Raw genomic sequence first — 18318 nt, 5'->3', positions numbered from 1 at the left:
AAAGGATTACATAACACAAGCAAGTGGGATTTATCTAAGAATACAAGGTTAGTTCAATATACCCAAAAAAGTCAACATAATATACCATCTTTATCAAAATCAAATATGCCCATTGTCCCAACAATGTCCTTTATAGTCATTTTGAAAAATCTACATGTTTTTGTATAATGTCCTATTTCATTTGTTTGATTTTTTTTTTTCAAGATTAGATTCAGGTGAGGTGCTTTGGACACAGATGATCTACCATTTCATATATATCATTCCAAGGGAACAGTCAGTTCTATCATTAATACTGTTAAGTTGCATCATTTGGTCAAGGTGCTATGTGCCAGATTTCTTTTTGGTAAAGAAATTACTTAAGTCCGCAGTTAATTAAAAAAAAATGTGATGACAAGAACTATTTTTGTGGTACTAGGTTTAAACATTCTCTGTAAATTTATCTCCATAAGCCTGGTTGAGCATAAGTTTTAATATGCTGCCACGTTTATGGTTGAGCATAAGTTTTAATATATTTTGTTAAATTTCAGTAACATCTTGTAGTTATCATTGTATAAGTTCTTCCCTTTCTTGGTTAGGTGAATTCCTATTCTTTTTGAAGCAATTGTGAATGAACTATTAATTTTTTCTTCTCACTTACATAGGAAAATGCAATCAATTTTTGTTAAGTTGATTTTGTAACCTGCCACTTTGTTGTATTCATATATTGCTTGAAATTGTTCTTTTGGCAAAAATCATTTGTGTTTTCCAAAGATAATATATCATACTGTCTAGAAATAGTCATAATTTCAGTTTCTTTCCAACATGAATTCCTTTTATTACTTGTTGCCTGATAGTTTTAGCTAAAATCTCTAATGCCAGTTAAACAGAAATAGTAAAACAGTGGGCATCTTTGTCTTGTTTGTGATCTTAAAGGAAAGCTTTTGGTTTTTCACCATTAACTAGTATTATATTTGCTAGATTTGTGGTACGTGGTCTTCATGACACCGAGGTAGTTGCCTTCCATTCCCTCCTTCTTTTGAGATTTAAATAATGAAGAGGTACTGAATTTTATCAAATGGCTTTCCTGTATTATTGATATCACACAGTGTTTTTCTTTTGTTGATGTAAAATATTAAATCGATTGAGCTATCTTATTAAACCATCCTTGCATCTTTGGAATAAATCCCACTTCATCATAGTGTATAATCCTTGTAACACACTTTTCAATTGATTGAGCTATCTTACTAAACCATCCTTGCATCTTTGGAATAAATCCCACTTCATCATAGTGTATAATCCTTGTAACACACTTTTTTTGTTCAAGATTTTGCACAATATTCTTTAGGGATATTGGTTTGTAGTTTTCTTGTGCTCTCTGTTTTTGCTATTAAGGCAATGGTGGCATTAAAATGTATTAGGGAGCATTCCCTGTTCTTGGCATTTTAGAAATAATTCGAGCAAGATGCTGTAAATTCTTCCATAAAGGTTTGATAGAATTCATTTGGATAGTCATGGCCCTGGACATTATTTTGGGACAGATTTTATTACTAGTTCAACTTCCATAATTGTAATTGGCTTATTCAACTTCTGTGTCTTCCTGGTTTAGCCTTGGTAAACTATATTGTTCTATGAATCTGTTCATATTTTGAATCCAGCTATTTCAGCTACTCCCATAGTTACCTTTTATTAAAATTGCATTTTAATGTTTATGTAACAATGTGTCTGCTATAGGCGCTGATCATCTAAAATACACACTCAAATGTACTTTATGTAAGATTCTATAACACAGAAGAGAATTCCTTGAAAATTAAATGTCAGAATAACTTTGCTTCCCCTGAATAGTAAGTATGCTTTTTAAGATACAATGAAAATTATCTTATGCCTCGTTCTCTTTTATTTGTGGGTTCCAGAAATTCATATTCAATTTTGATGGTATTAACTGCCATTTTCTTTACCTAGTTTTAACATGGTACTTCTATTTAAGTAATTACTTTAATAACTATGAACTTGTTATAAGTCTACTTAATTTATGGAACCAAGCATTTACTTATCCCCAGGATTATGAAAAAATTACTAATATAACTACAGAACTGGGACACAAGACATAGGTGTAGTGGTGGTGAGAGGATTCACTAGAGACAGAGTGGGAAGCAGAACAGGCAAATCAATGAAGTACACTGCTGAGGGGAGCAGTAGGCAGGCCAGGAGGGGTCTGCCACACCATGCGGGTCACCTCCTGGGCTGGGGATCGAATTTGCACTGAAGCAGCTGCGGCTAGTTTGCAGTGTTGTGTCCTAACCCACTGCACCACCGAGGAGGGCCTACTATAACTACTTTTTAAAAGAGATCTAAGGTTATATATAAAATATGTAGAAAATGATCAATGATAAGATCCCTTAGTTTTCTTACACACCACTATTACAGAAATAAACAAATGTCGAAAGAATATGTTAAAAATATAAGCAAAACCACATGCTCTCATACATGAAAGTCAACCAACAAATCAACATTTCCAAACGGTGTGCTGAACTTGCACATTAGCTATGTCTGTTTAGAAAAAGACATAAGAAACATGTTTCCTGAAGGATGTCTGTTCAACAATTAAATGAGTAGAAATAAGAAATCATAAAAAAAGCAGACTATATGAAGAAACTCTGGGAGTGGAGAAATAATGACTTTAAAAAAAAGAAAGGTATTAGCTCAAATTCATAATATATGAACTTAAAAATCACTTTCTCATAAAAGCTTCATGATCAAAACAAATGTAACACAAGTTTTGAATTAACAAAAATCAGTAAATTCTGTACATTCTCATGAAACCCTTTGTAATAAGTATTTACATTTAAAAAATATATAAACTCTTATTTATGTCAAGACTAATTTTCTGCAAACCCTTAAAATCTTTTGTTAAGAGACAGGCTGTTTAATAATACATGGAAAGGAAAGATACCTTTTCTTAAACAAGGATATCGGAATAACTTTACAATTCCATAGTCATCAGCTGTAACTAAAACTTGGCCAATATAGTTTCCATCAACTGAATTTATATCACTGATATCTGAATACTTGGGCAAGATTCCATTTACTTCAAGGCCTGAAACACATGTCCATGAAGCCCAATGAACACATTTTATTTCTTCTTTATTTGTTACTTCTTTTCCTCCTAAAAATAAATTACAGTCTTAATTTAAGAAGCTATTTCATTCGATTTTAACTTAAGCATAAATTATACTGGTAGCACAGAGACTCCAAAATTTAAGTATCTGCTCACCCCAGTTAAAGGGGAATACATGGTAAGGTAAATGAGTATGATAAAGAGCAAAGAAAGTTAAATGCATGGAATTGAAAAAAAAAGCTACTACCAAAATTATTCAGAGATACATATTTGAGTATGATGTGAAGTTAACTGAGCCCTATTAAACTTAAGATACAGGTTAGTTATAATATGGTAAGTTATAAGAAAAGTAAATTCCAAATTGGGTATACAAGAAGAAATCTAAGAAGTTGAGGAGAGGAAGAAGTGGAAAGGACCGGGAAGGAAGAATGATTGGGGAGTAGTCCTTTTCACATTACATAAGAGGTTCTGAGTGAATTTTTATTATATATAGAATTTTAATGAAAAACTTCTGGAAACAGGCACTAATTTAATTATGTCATTAGTCTTATTAAATAAGTTCTTAGAAAATAGTGACTAATTCTGTAAGCATCATACTAAATAAAGGGCTGGAGATATTATTTTGATGATTCTGTTTTTATTACTGTTTTAAATCTTTGATGAGATGTTTGTTCTTCCAATGTAGTTTCAAGTGTGTATTTCAAATGTGTATTTCAATGTAGTTTGCAAAGTGTATTTGAGGTAACCACTGGGGAAAAAAAAAAAAAAACAAAACCCAGCAACTTAGGGTCACACTTTAATTATATATTGTTAATTAAAAAGCATTTTCACTTCTAATATACTTTAGCTTTAACCACACATGCTACTCACATGGAACAAAATTCAACATGAAATAGTTCTGCTTTACATTCTCCAAAGGCAGCAGTTTTAATAGGAACCAATAGATTCTCAATATATTAGTGCAGCCTTATAGAAAAAGATCACAATGCTCAAAACATTAGCTGAGAGTTTTTGATTTTTCTACACTCAAATTTAACTTAGACTGTTTCCTGTGAAGTCTGAACATATTTCAAAGGCACTAAAAATCCATACATTATATAATTTATTAGAAATATTTACCTGGCATCCTATAAAAAAGTCTTTTACCATGTCCATCATTTGTTTGTAAATATCTACTATCTGAGGACCAGTCCAGATGAGTGATGAAACTAAGTGATCCAACACATTCCCCCATTTTTTTATAACGCTGAGCAACTCCATAAATATCAACTGAGCTGTCATTACATCCAACGGCAAGGTAGGTTCCATCTGGTGAATATTTTAACTCATGAATTGCTTCCTTCCTATCTTTAATATGTACAACTTCCGTCATATCTCTAAACAGAAAAAAAAAATGAGAATAGATGAAAAAATATTCATTTACTTATGCATACAGAATTGGGGTACAGGCCAGAGGTGCAGGGCCCAGTGAGAGGATTCACCATAGACAGAGTGGGGAGCTGAACAGCCAGACTGACAAAGTACACTGCTGAGGGGAGCAATGGGCGAGACAGGAGGGATCGAACTCATGTTGAAGCAGCTGCAGCTAGCACTGTAGTGCTGCACTTAAACCCACTGTGCCACCAGGCAGGGCCCAACTTTAAAAATTTCTAATTACCCAGGGATGCTGGTATTTCCCCCCAAAAACATAAGGTTGCAAAGAACAACCACAAACCATTCATCACAACTGTTAAAAGCCTGGGAAGTCCTCCCAATTTCCATGACAGAAGCCATTATTAAAGACTAATTAATTGAAGACTAAGGAATTGAAGTTAGAACCCAAATTTATAGCTCAAAATTTTAGTATTAATCCACTAATCATGTTCCCAAAGTGAAAGTTTTGGGGTTAATAATCAAACAAAATGATTTTTTATAAACATATATATAGTTCTTGAAATTAATATCTAAATATATATATTAAGAATGAAAAGATCAAAAGGAATTAGGTAAAAACGAGTATTACATATTCCATCTCACGGAACAAAAACTGATTCACTTCTATTTCTACCCTAAAGCCATACCTCACTCTAAGCACAGTGAATGAACCATCCTTCATTCCCAGCGCAAGGTGGATTCCATCTACATTTACAGCTGCACAGCGAATTGGCTCTTCCATATTACACCTTGCTATTAGTGCATGATCTATTAGGCTCCATATCCTGTGACATTTAATGAAAGTAAAAAACAGTTAACTATGTTTGCTTGAAAACGATACACATTTAAAAAGTGATATACTATGGATAAAGAATATTTCATTAAAATAACAGTAATTTAAGTAAAACTGTTCCGGATATATTAACTGTATCCTTGTGGCAAGTAATTATTATCTATGAAATTAGAATATAGTTCATGCTTCATTGGTCTTAAAATGAAGTTGAAACTTTTATTTTTAAAACATGCATTTATTTCATAGGTAGATGATATATATATCTTATTTATCATACATATATCGTTCAAGAATATATAAATTCAATCTTATATTAGACATCTACAACAGGTAAGTAGTAAAGTAGATACAAGTAGATAATACCCATTGTTTTAAAATTATGAATTGTACTTCCAAATAACCTAAAGGACAAAGACAAAATCATAAAAAAATAGTCAATATTTGAAGTAAGTTGTACCAAAACTGTTTCATAACAAAACATGTGGGCTATCTCCGAAACAGTACTTAAGTGAAAGTTTAAATACAGGACAAAAACAAAGGATATAACTTAGTGAACTGGAATCTATCTCAGGAATTAGAAATAGATAAGCAAAAATAAATAGACTTTTAAAACTTTTTTAATAACAATATTATAAAAAATTGTGTTGTTTTAGATAAAACTGATTTATTATGTCCAAGAAAATTTGCTAAATTTATTGTAATTACAACAATTCTGTTTTTCTTTTGATTTTCTATATATAAGCACAATACCTGCAAATGACGGTTGTGTCTTCCTTTCCAATGCAAATATTTTTATATATCCCTACACAAATATAATATTACACCTTATATTTACATATATTTAGATGTATGTGTATCTAACTATCCCTCTCTAAATATTAATATAGCTCTAAAGATATATAAAATTTCTATCTAAATATGTGTGTGTATATGTGTGTGTGTGTATGAGCCTTAATACACTGACAAAAACTTCTATAATGCAATATAATGGTGAAAACAGGTGTCATCTTCCTGATTTCAAAGGAAAACTGTGTTTTACATCAAACAGAGATTTATTGAAGAGTTTATGTTCTCCCATAGGGGTCAACAAATAACAGCCTGGGCCTACCGCCTATTTTTATACAATTACAAGCTTTTTCTACTTTTTAATTATTGAAAAGATCAATACTTAGAAAAAAATATATGAAATTTAAATTTCAAGGTCCATAAATCAAGTTGTATGGGAACACAGCCACACTTGTTTCTTTTCATATTGTCTATGTCTACATATGAATATGCTTTCACAGAGGCAGATTTGGGCAGTTGCAAATCAGAGCGTGTGTGAGACTCACATCGCTTTTCACGTCTTTGGAACACTACAAGCTGTAGTAACAGTGAAACTTGGCAAAATTTTGAATGCTACATATTTTCATACAGTGAAATTTTTTTCAATACATAATGTCAAAAAAAAGAGAAAAGTGAACTGTGAATGTTACATTTTTTAAGGCTCAGTGGATTATGTTGTCATTGAATTAGACAGTTAATTTAATGGTACTATAGCTATCCAAAGAATACAAATCTATTATTTTTTATTTTTAAATTTTTCTACATTGTTGTTTATTTTTGTGCAATAATTGATTTCTTCACTCATGTATAGTACCCATAAATATACCTACAGTCCCTTGAAACATTTTTAACTTGTGAGCTATGGTCAGAAAAATTAGAAAAGTTAAAATACCTCTTTCACAGCAGAATTTCTTTACAAATTAAAATATGCTTTCAACAAAAGCTTCTTAGCAGCTCCTCTGTTAGCCAAGAAAGGAAAGCTGTATATTGGTAATAGGTTAACTAAATCATTTTGGACTACACAGTTAAAGAAATGTGTCCAGAGAAAATAAGTTTGGTTAGGGCTATTATTAGCTTTTCAGTGAGAACACATGTTCAATATGTTTGAGGTTTTAGGAACAACATCAACATTTAATAAAAAACAAGGCGAATAATTTTGAGTGGTATTTCTTGAATCTCAATGAACTGTTACCAACACTACTCAGTTTTTGTTTACTTGAGGCGTCAGCGCCAAGTTTGCTGTGATGGAAAGATGAGTGTCTATGAATGGTGCCTATGAAACTACAGGCTACAGTTATTTACGAAGGCAATGAGAAAACACTAACCCAATATAATATAACGTTGGAATCAGATGGTTGAAAGAAAGATGAATTTACAAATCTTGTGAAAACACAAGGTATTTAAAGTCTATGGTTATTCATTCATTTCTTCTTTAGCAAATATTTTGCAAAAAAAAAATGAATCCTGGGTTTTTGAGTCAATAGTACTAATAGTGAACACATTTGCTTTTGTAGATTTAACCACTGTCAGTTCTTTGAGTTTTTGTCAGGAAAAGAAGCAGAGAATCCTGACTTGCCCTTACATATGTAGTTTGATGACTTTAGAGTGGCAAAGTTTTATTATGAGATTTTAATTGCCGAGTCAAGACAAATTTTTCTGAACTCAAATTGCTCTTAATCGCTACAATTAAACACTACAACTTTGGAAGTAAGCTTTAGCTGCAGATCTGATACTCTTCTTAAAAAACTCAATCTAAAATTATAAGGCAAAAGCAACACTTACGTGTGAAACTTAGTGTGGTAAAGTTATTTGGACAATTAATGCTGTTTGATTAACAACATAAATCTCTAAGCAATGCCTGTGCTATCAAAACTTGAAACAATAGCTTTCAAAACTTGAAAGATAGCTATTTCCACTCCAGTTTGCAGGGGATAGTTTTTCTGAGCCTATCTATAGTTGGAGCAGGGTATGCTGCACTACTCTTTCTTTGGGTAGGCCCTGGGTCTAGACTTCTGCCCTGTGCACCAGCAAACGTCAAACAAGCAAAGGTCAAGTTTATTCACAGGAGGAAAATGGGTCTGCGGGCAAAATGGCTTTGACCAACTTGTGCTCTTAAATGCGCAATTTATATGACAATTTGATGAAAAATTTCTTACTATCCTGACCTTTGAACATTTCTAAGGTGATTTACATTTTCACCAGCATTTTTAGTTGTTTTCAAAAGAGTTCTTCCCAGATAAGTAACTTGCCAACCAGTGATAGAACAGAAGTCTGAGTAGTGATTTGTTAAAGGACCAGATGCCCTGTTTTTGACAGCTCTACAGTCTGAGTAACAGAGGATTTCCTAAAATAAACAACTGCAAACTGGTTCCTAGTGAAGCACACGGGTGAAGTCTAGTTCACAGAGCAAGTTTTCCTTCTGAGTGCAGAAGGAGACCACAAAGCAGCAGCACAACAATGGCATGAATGATTAATATACCACCTGAAAAATCAGCAGCAATCTAAAAGAATTAAGTGCATCCCACCTCACTTCTTACATGAAATTTTACAAGCTAGGAATTAAACACACACAAAATAAAACTACTGAATAAAAGAATACATTGGAAAACTTTTTAAGTTTGGGGAAGATTTTATGATAGAAACTCAGATGTTCTAACAGAAAATACTGATAAATTCAGTTACACAAAATAAGCAACAAACTGTTGCATGAGAATAAACAACCTATGCAAAGTAAAAAAGCAAGTTACAAACTGATAAAAGTCATTTTTAACTTATATTACAGTTGATACCCACAATATATAGAGAGAGCTATTAAAAATAAAAGCTCTACAACCCTATAGAAAAAAAACAGTAAGAAATGTGACTGATTATGGAAAGGATTCTAGGGAATTAGCTATTTATTTTTAAAACTACTAAATGGGAAACAATTAGGGACTCTATGCAATTTCCTATGCAAATTGAACCTAGGGTAACCCAAGACTTTATGAGAAGACATTCTCTATAAGAAATATTTACAGAAAGAAATATGGTAGTTAACAACAGAATGATTACTGATTAAGTCAGAATACTCACCATCTGAAACTCTTACTAAAATAACAGGTCTGAGACAGGGCAATGCAGTCCCAGAGCAATTAATATAAATAGTTCTTAGGGAAAGAAATATTAAAGTGGTGTGTGACTCTCTAAAGGGACATGGTCAAAAACAGATATACAAGTTTTGTGGTAACGTTTTATGGATGGGGGAGGGGAATGCAATTAAGAAGGAAAGTGTCTAAAAAATCTCAGAAAGCAACCATAAAAAAACACCAAAAAGTTCTGATCTAGAAAATTACCATTAACATCTGCTAATAAGAAAAAAAAAAGACTGCATCACATACTAACAAACAGTTGTACATATACAGAATACAAAATTCGTAACCATATCTCATCAAATCTCTAGATCTACTCATCAACTTACAAGATACAGGAGAGAATGAACAAATTCTGAGTTTGCAACTAGCCAAATCCAGAATGTGGGACAGTCTAGAGAGCAAATATTCAGTTTATTTAAGAAATAAATGTAAAAAGGGAAAAAAAAGAAAGAAAATAAGTTATAGAACAAAAGATTTAAAACATAAGTAAACAACTACAGTATATGGACCTTAACTGATCCTAATTCTAAGAAGTGAAAGGAATGGTGTGTGATAAATTTGGTGAGGTCTAGAGTTACCCTTTGAGATACAAATGGAAATATATACAGATGAAAATGGTGGTGGTGGGGGGGGGGGAAGATAAAGTGGTAAAAATATCTCAACTCCTACCACTGACCGGCAGTTGTCAAACTTTGGTGTACATCATTGAAACTTGGGGCTTGTTAAACCATAAATTGATGAATTTCTGATATTAGATTTTAAATAGGGTAGAGAAAAGGCATAGAAAAGGGAACACAGTAATTTTCTAAATGTATCAAAACATACTCAACAGCCCTCAATATGAGAGATGTTTTCAACACAAATGATACCATTTTTCAAATTCTAGGTAATAATAAGTCTGGCAAAAAAACAAATATTATTATGTCTTACTGTTAGGTAAATTTTCATCACCAGTAGTATAAGGTATTATTTATCAAAATTAAAAATGCATAAATCCTTTAAACAGAGAGAACTTATTATGGGAGATTTGAGTATTTACACATGTACAAAAATGGCATAGATGTAAGGATAATCATTGTAAAACGGCATTTATAATAGCACAAAACTAGAAGCAGCTAAACTCCCACTAAGAACAAATTCGTTGCTAAATTACAATGTACCCAAGCAGGAGAATATTTTAAAGTTGTTTAAAAGATGGCAGTAACTGTACATACTGATATGGTACAAATTCCAGTTTACATTTTTAGGAGAAAAACCCAAATCTTATAATAGTTAGTTCTATTAACTCTTAAGTACTTAGTAATTATGTTCATTTGTTATACCACACCCTAATAACATTTAAATCTAAGAAAGTTTTAAAAGTTTTTCTTATGTTTATCTAAGGACAAACTTCAGCCTACATAGCTACTTTATGATCTGCTTACCTGACTGAGCGGTCATCACTTCCTGTCACCGCCAAGGGTTTAGTAGGATGGACGGCAAGTGCCCAAAGTTCACCTTCACAATGTCCTTGCATGATTAGGAAAGGTTTATGTCTTTCATGCACCACGATTTCAAAAATTTCACTGTCCTGTGTTCCAACTAGAATGTGGTCACCACGCCAACAAACACTCCTCACAGACAAACCTAGTCAAAAGTGAATTGTCTTTAATATCATTTCTATAACATGTCAATCTTCCTAAATCAATAATGTCTGTACCTTTTATATAAAATATATCTGCGAGCCTTTGTGTTGTTTTCTATGTGGAATGATATTTCTCTCTCTGCATATACCTAGTATCTTCCTATCCTTTAAGATATACACTCTTCTTCCTTATTAAACAACTCTCATCATAATCTGACCACTTCATCAGCCAAAGTCTTATAATACTAGTGGTCTGCATCAATCAACAAAGTAATTATCCTTAATAGAATTACTTTTCTCTTGCAATCTGACTTTTCAAGTGTTTACTTGAACTGTAAACACTTCAGACTGCTCATAAAATCATTAACAAGTGTCTGCTTTTTCTGTGTACTCCACATCCTTGTTGTGACCTCAGAAAAGCTACTGTTTTTCTCATCTATGTTGTCTCATAAGTAACAGTAAAATGAGTAAAGGACAGGAAAAGTCAATTATAGAAAATTAAAATAGTTAATGAATACATACAAGACCACATAAAGATATTGTTATCGTACAAGGTGACTGTCAGGATGAAATAAGAAAAAGTAAATTATTTTGTAAATTTTAAAATACAGTAATATCCAGCAAATATAAATGAAAGTACTGTAACAGTTAACATTTACTTGATGATTATTATGTGCCAGACTCAACCATTTTACACATATTAATTCATTTTAATTCTATGTGATAGTTATTCTCATTTGCGCCTTACTTTACAGATGAGGTTAATTATGTAGCCCAATGTGTTACATTAAAACATGGTTTAAACATAAACCCACAAAGCTTCCAGTTCTACTCATATAATGCCACACCAGTGAATAATAATGTGTATTTTTATAGTGAAAGATTCTGTCTTAACACATCCATTTTCTAAACCCCCTCCAAAAAAAAATAATTTCTTGATTGATGACAAATTAAGATGAATGAGAAACACCTATATGGGCTTAAGTCATCCTAAACAAAAATCCCCTCAACCCTCAATCTTTGCTTTCAGTGGTTTATTTGCTAAGTAGTTACTTAGCATTCTAATAGTAAAATATCTTCAAAGTCCAAGGTTATCAAAAATATTTCTTTGTAGACACCACTATAATAAGCATTAGAGGTATGAGTCTTTGTCAAATCAGTAAACTTACACTATCTTTACATAAAATTTCTCCTTTCAAGAAGATTTCAATTAAATACTACAGTATGTAGGAAATATGTCTCATTTACATTTACAGAACATAGATTTATGTTTACTGAAAGAAACAGACAATCCTTGATACAGCTAGAGTTTTGCCTATTAATGACACCCATCTTTTGTTATTACCTTTGTATCCCTGGTCTGTTTCCCTGAGATCAATCACAGTAATTGGTTTAAAAGTTAAATCCCAAAGACGAATACAGCCATCTCTGCCACCAGTAGCAAAGCCTTCTTCACATGCATTCATGCTAAAGATTCCTGCCTAGAGAAGAATAAAATTTAACAAAATATACTTTTTAGAGCAGTCTACTATGTGTAGGTAGAAACCCACTTTAAAATATGTTGAGATGACATATGAATAAACAAATATGTAATAAAACAAAAAAAATTAGAAATAAACCTAAGTAAATAAATGAATTAACATATCATCAAGTGATACTAATGGTATGGGCATAACAAAAGAAAAAGTTAAATCTTATACCAAAGTGTAAAAATCAACTATACTAATTTCTAAATGTAGAAAAATCAGTAAAACACATTTGAACATCGGAAGAACATTTAAGCACGTTTGTGCTTTGAGAACTCTTATAATGCATGGCGAACTCTTATAATGCATGGCAAAAGCTATAAAGAAAAAATTTTAAAAAGACCTTTTATATGATCATAAGCAAAGTCAAACAGACTGTAATGTGCATGACTGTGAAGATTAATATCTCTAATATATATGTGAATAAAGGAAATCCAGTGACAGGAAAACAAGTAAAGGACAGGCAAAGTCAATTATAGAAAATGAAAATAGTTAATGAATATATTAATTTCAAAACCAGACAGCAAGCATAAGTAAAATAAGAAGTCAACTATTTCACCCCGGAGACAAGTAAAATTTGCAATAGTAGTCACATTCTGTTCTGATGAAACTGGTGTTTTTACAGACTAATGGTACAGTGTGAGTTTTTACAAATGGGAAGAGGCTGGTATTTCTAGTCTGTAGTCTCCACGCCATGCTTTAGCACCCTCAGGATGCCTGGGCTCTTGCTGCCCACCACGTGGCAGCTCTGTGCTCTCCAGCTTACCACCCTCCCCAGCCTCCCAAATGCTAAACGTACAAATCGAAAGACACTTGGTTTTAACAGCTTTTTTTTTTCTGATTTGATAACTTATTTTTATGAAAATCTTGTGAGGCACAAATATTAAATCTTTTTCCAATAATGAATCAATGGCATTAAAAATTCATAAACCTTTCTTTTTTTCTATAAACATCCTCAAATTTCTCACTGGTAAATTAGCCACAAGCTCTCTAATGGGTTCATCTACAATACTTTTAGGCTAAGTTTAGTATTTTTTTCAACACAACTTTGAAAAAGGTACCAAACAAAAGCAATAGTTTAAGCAAGATATTAATTTACTGATTTAATAAATGACCATGTCTAAGTATGTTTCTTCACTGAAATATGGAAAACAAATTCAGTTAGAATAGCATTTTTCAAGAAGTTGAACCGACTCGAATCTTTTGAACATAAACTTTTGTCTGAAAGCAAGCAGGTTAAGTAGTTCATATGTAAACACATTTAAAATATTTAAATATACTTACAGTATGGGCTCCCTGTATTGTTCGTATGAGATTGATTCCTTTCCAAACATATATGTCCCCATTGAGTGCACCAGAATATGTTAATTCATCCTTTGCACAGGCCAGGCACAATATTGTCTGAAGGTCACCAGTCTTACCAAAAACACCTCGTTTTGGAGTCAGAGCATTTCCACATAAACTCCAGAACTAAAAGGTACATGATACAATTAAATTACCAAACAATGCTTATAAAGAAAGTGAAACATTTCCAATACTCTGATACTGTATTAAAAGCAGCAGATGATAAGTTATTTAAGAAATTCCCTTGTGATACTATAGCTTTCAGTGTTCATTTCCTCATTCTAGTATTGCCAATAGGTATGTTATAGAAGTCATGGTTTCAATCCTTAAATGTAAGATAAGAGGGGGGCTGACCTAGTTGTTTTTTTTTTTAAGATTTATTTACTTATGTATACAAGAACTGGGGTGTAGGCCAGAGGTGTGGGTGGTGGTAGCATTCACCAGAGACAGAGGGGAGCAGAGAAGTTGGGTCTGTAACAGAGTGGTCCCCAGGAAAAGGGGGTCTCCAGGTTCCCTGCCCCACCCAAAGGAAGGTGGAGCTGAGTGGAAAGGAGAAGAATCTGGAGAGGAGACTGAGGAGAAAGGAGGAAGGATAGAGAGCCAGAAGGAGACCTGAGAGAGGCATATGGCGCAGCGAGACATGTGAAGAAGTGGCTCTTGTTTCTTGGCCCTGGACTGGTTGAAACAGATGTGGGTGAGAGACCTATGAGGAGGTTTGACTATGGCAGCGTTTATCTTGATTTTGACTTTGTTCCTTTCCTCCCAAACTTGCCTTGCCATTTCTGACCCTTTTCTATGGGCCCCGCCGGAAGGTGCTTTAGACTGTGATGGGCTTTCAGGCCTTATTCTGGGCCAACCCCTTTTGGGTAGGCTTTTACCAACAAGCGGATGGGTAACTTTGGGTGTCTGATTTAGAAACTATATTCTTTGTCTTTTCTGTATCGCACAATAATTGTATTAAAGTTCTTTTCCATTAAAGGTCTTACATGCTTTGTCTTGATGTAGTGGATGGCAGAACCCATTTAGAGAGGGCAGGTTTGGGGGTTCAGGGGTGCCCCCTCACTGCCCTGTAACAGATCCACTGAAATATACTGCTGAGGTGAGCAACAGGCAAGACAGGAGTGGTCTGCTGCACCACGTAGGTTACCAGGGATTGAACTCATGTCACTGTGGCTGGCAATAACATGATAGTGGTGAGACTTCAGCCCTGTACCACAAGGGAGGCCCAACTTCGGTTATTTTAAAAATATGTTTTCCTTAAGTTTCTGATGAACACAGTAAAATCCACTTCACTAGATTATGAATTCTTGTGTGGAGAATGGTTTTTTAAGTCCCTCCTCATATCTATCTCCTTTACAGTGCCTCACAAACACCAACTACTTGATAAATATTTGTTAGCCTGTAGATAAGAACATTAAAAACACTGAAGTTTTTTAAAGTAAATACAGAATCCCAAAACTACGCTAACCTGTAAGAGTGAAACAGGTACTTAGCAGCAGAGAATGAGTAAACATGACTATTATAAAACAAGACCCTGTGAGTACCTTGATATGTTTTACACCACAGCTGACAAGTTTGTTTGGCTGGTACATATCCCAAGAAATATCAAATATCTGTAAACAAATCAGATTCATAGTTAAAATACTTATTTTGAGAATCAAAGGAATCATTTAAGAACCCTGTATAAAAGATCGACAGCCCAAAACTTAACCTATCATAACCCTTCAGTAAATAATAATCAGAATAATTTCAAATCTGATGAGAAATAAGCTATGTAAATAATAAAAACTATTTTTATCATTTTCACATTCATTCTATTTATTAAATCCAAACTACTAATGTATGAAATACATTAATATAATAAGTCAAAATACACAACAGTATTAGTAATATATGCCTAATACTGTTAATAATTACCTAGGTTCTGTGAGTATGTAGCAAATTCCTTTCAGAATCTGCTGGAAAAATTTATTTTTCAAAAGTAATTATACAGAAAATTTTCTATGCAACTTTTATAGATTGTCCCCAAAATATCTCCCATACTAGTTTGGATGAGGATTTCAGTACATACACAAACATTCTCTCTCTTTCACGCATGTGCACACACACACACACACACACAAGCCATTTTTAAGAATTTATGGTAAAATTTTTTTGAAGTAAAAATGTAAAAAAAAATTAATACTAGTAAATGATTTGAAATTTACATATGGAGTATCACTTTCACCTTAATTATGACATAGATAACAAATTTAAGAGGCAAACTAAACTAAACAGACCATAGGCATGAACCATTCAATTTTAAAACTGAGGTTTGAGTAACTTAAAACTCATCATTTTTTCTGAAGCAAAAACAGGACTACAACTTTTGCACTAATGCTACATATATTATATCATGTTTGTCAATATACATATATAATACACAGGCATTCTGAAATTTTAAAAGTATTTACAGTTCAAGATTAAATTACCTGCATATGAATTATCTGTTAATAACAAAACACAGAAAGATAAAAACTCTTGACTTGCCCACCCAGCATCCATTAGAAACCCCAAAGGAGAATGCTTACTCTATCGGTGTGACCAGGAGCCATAGATAACATTTTGCCCCTTTTCCAATCCCAAACACAAACTGCATTCTTTGAATCAAGGCCAACTGAAACCAAGCGCTGGTTATGTCCAAGAAGTCCAGGAGGGAATAAAAGGGCAAACAAATCAAAGAGAAACCAAATTACCAATGGCGAACAAATTCTACTCATGGATTTTATATACATCAAACTGTGTATGTCTGCACATGTATATTTACAGTCCTCATAAAGAGTGGATGCATTGCATCTGGTTAGTATTTGCAAATATGTACCGTTTTTCACATTAAAAAACAAAAGATTTTCATTTCTAATAGCAGGATTGACAAACTACCCAAAATTTCTCTCTCAAGAAAAACTAAAAATGCTAGATAAAATGTAAAAACTTCTTTTTAGATGCACTGCTGAACTGTCAAGGAATTAAGAAACCTGATAACAAAACAAAGTGATTCCTACTGGGAATCCTGGAGAGCGAAAGAGTGCCATATTCACTGCATTAGCTAAAACCTGGTATGCCTGATTTTTGTTCTATAGGCTGAACAAGAATAAGAGATAAACATTCCTATCCATGGTAGGGATCTGTAGTGTAGACTTCTGACTCAAGCAGTGAATCTCTCAGACTATGGAAAACGAGAAGCAGTCACTTTTTACAGATGGGGTGGCAATGCATGAAGACAGACAAAACGTCCCCACAAAGCTGTAGGGCCTAAATCCACATTAATCATTACTGTGTCAAGTGGGAAATTTCATTCAGTGTGGTTCTAAGGGGTACAGTCTTCAAGCACCTTCAACAAGATACCTTAGGCTAACATATATATGGAGAACTGAAATGTCAATTCATCTTTCAAAGAAATACAGGTAGTTGAAACAATAAAATTGAACATAGCCCTCCCTGGTGGTATAAGGGGTTGAAGCGCAGCACTATGAAGCTCTTTGCAGTCACTGCAGCACAAGTTTGATCCCCAGCCAGGGAGCTGACGGGCATGGTGTGGCCTTTCCTGACTCGCCCACTGTTCCTCTCAGCAGTGTATTTCATTAGATCAGCTTGTTCTGCTCCCCACTCTGTCTCTGGTGAATCCTCTCACCGCCCCTGTACCTCTGGCCTATACCCCAGTTCTGTATCCATAAATAAATCTTTAAAAACCAATAAATAAAATTGAACATAGACTGCCCCCCCACCCAACAGCCATGACTGAGAACTGTACAGCAAAAATATCAGACTCTGAAATTTTCAAGCTTAATCTGAACAGAAAAATAAAATTTATCAAAAAATAGGAGACTATAAAAGGTATTCAAGTATATCTGGAAAAGCACACAGACCTAGAAATAAAAAATAAATGATACTAACGGTTAAATAGAAGTAATTAAGAAATTAATGGGGATGAAAAAACACTTGAAAAGAGATGCAAAGTAGCAGAGAGGTCAAGAAACATGTTGGATGTATATCTAGCCAAGAAGTAATATTTGGGTCTGAAATTGCCCTCCTACTATAAGCAACTAGGAGACTACACAAAATATGTGAAGCTAAAGTTTCCAGATATCCATATAGGAAATGAAGAACTGTGGACCTTGAAAGACAGCCCCAGGCTCACCTAGAGCCAGTTTCTAGTCCACCGCACAAAAGACTGAACTACACATCCCTAAAAATGCAAATTTATAATACATGCTTTATCATCCCGTATATGAAGATCAATGTAAACAATATAAAGAAATTGGGCCTCCCTGGTGGGGCAATGGGTTAAAGCACAGCATGACACTAGAAGCAGCCACTTCACAAGGTTGATCTCAGCCAAAGATGGGTCCCACATGGCACAGCAGACCTCTCCTGACCCGCCCCACTGCTCCCCTCAGCAGTGTACTTCACTTGTCAGTGGGCCTGTTCTGCTCTCCACTCTGCTCTCCAGTGTATCCTCTCACCGTCCCTGCACCTCTAGCCTGTACCCCAGTTCTGTATGCATAAATAAATATATCTTTAATAATATA

At 33.7% G+C, this 18318-nt stretch overlaps 1 protein-coding gene across 2 annotated transcripts in view; it reads right to left on the bottom strand.

Moving 5' to 3' along the window:
- The window catches only part of EML5 (echinoderm microtubule associated protein like 5), a 100457-nt gene that overhangs the window by 60144 nt on the left and 21995 nt on the right, over nt 1-18318 (bottom strand). For both annotated transcript variants that reach the window (XM_004681636.2, XM_012724536.1), the window contains exons 3-10: nt 16321-16419; nt 15295-15363; nt 13691-13876; nt 12226-12361; nt 10681-10882; nt 5155-5292; nt 4214-4470; nt 2930-3142 (exon numbers count right to left, since the gene is read on the bottom strand). In XM_004681636.2, the coding sequence (XP_004681693.1) occupies nt 2930-3142; nt 4214-4470; nt 5155-5292; nt 10681-10882; nt 12226-12361; nt 13691-13876; nt 15295-15363; nt 16321-16419 (1300 nt within the window). The remainder of the gene's footprint in view (nt 1-2929; nt 3143-4213; nt 4471-5154; nt 5293-10680; nt 10883-12225; nt 12362-13690; nt 13877-15294; nt 15364-16320; nt 16420-18318) is intronic.

Source organism: Condylura cristata, unplaced genomic scaffold (genome assembly GCF_000260355.1).
Source record: "Condylura cristata isolate star-nosed mole 26May11 unplaced genomic scaffold, ConCri1.0 scaffold00013, whole genome shotgun sequence".
Lineage (NCBI taxonomy): Eukaryota > Metazoa > Chordata > Mammalia > Eulipotyphla > Talpidae > Condylura > Condylura cristata.
The sequence above is the reverse complement of the archived record's forward strand: the minus strand, read 5'-3'. Positions and strand labels throughout refer to the sequence as shown.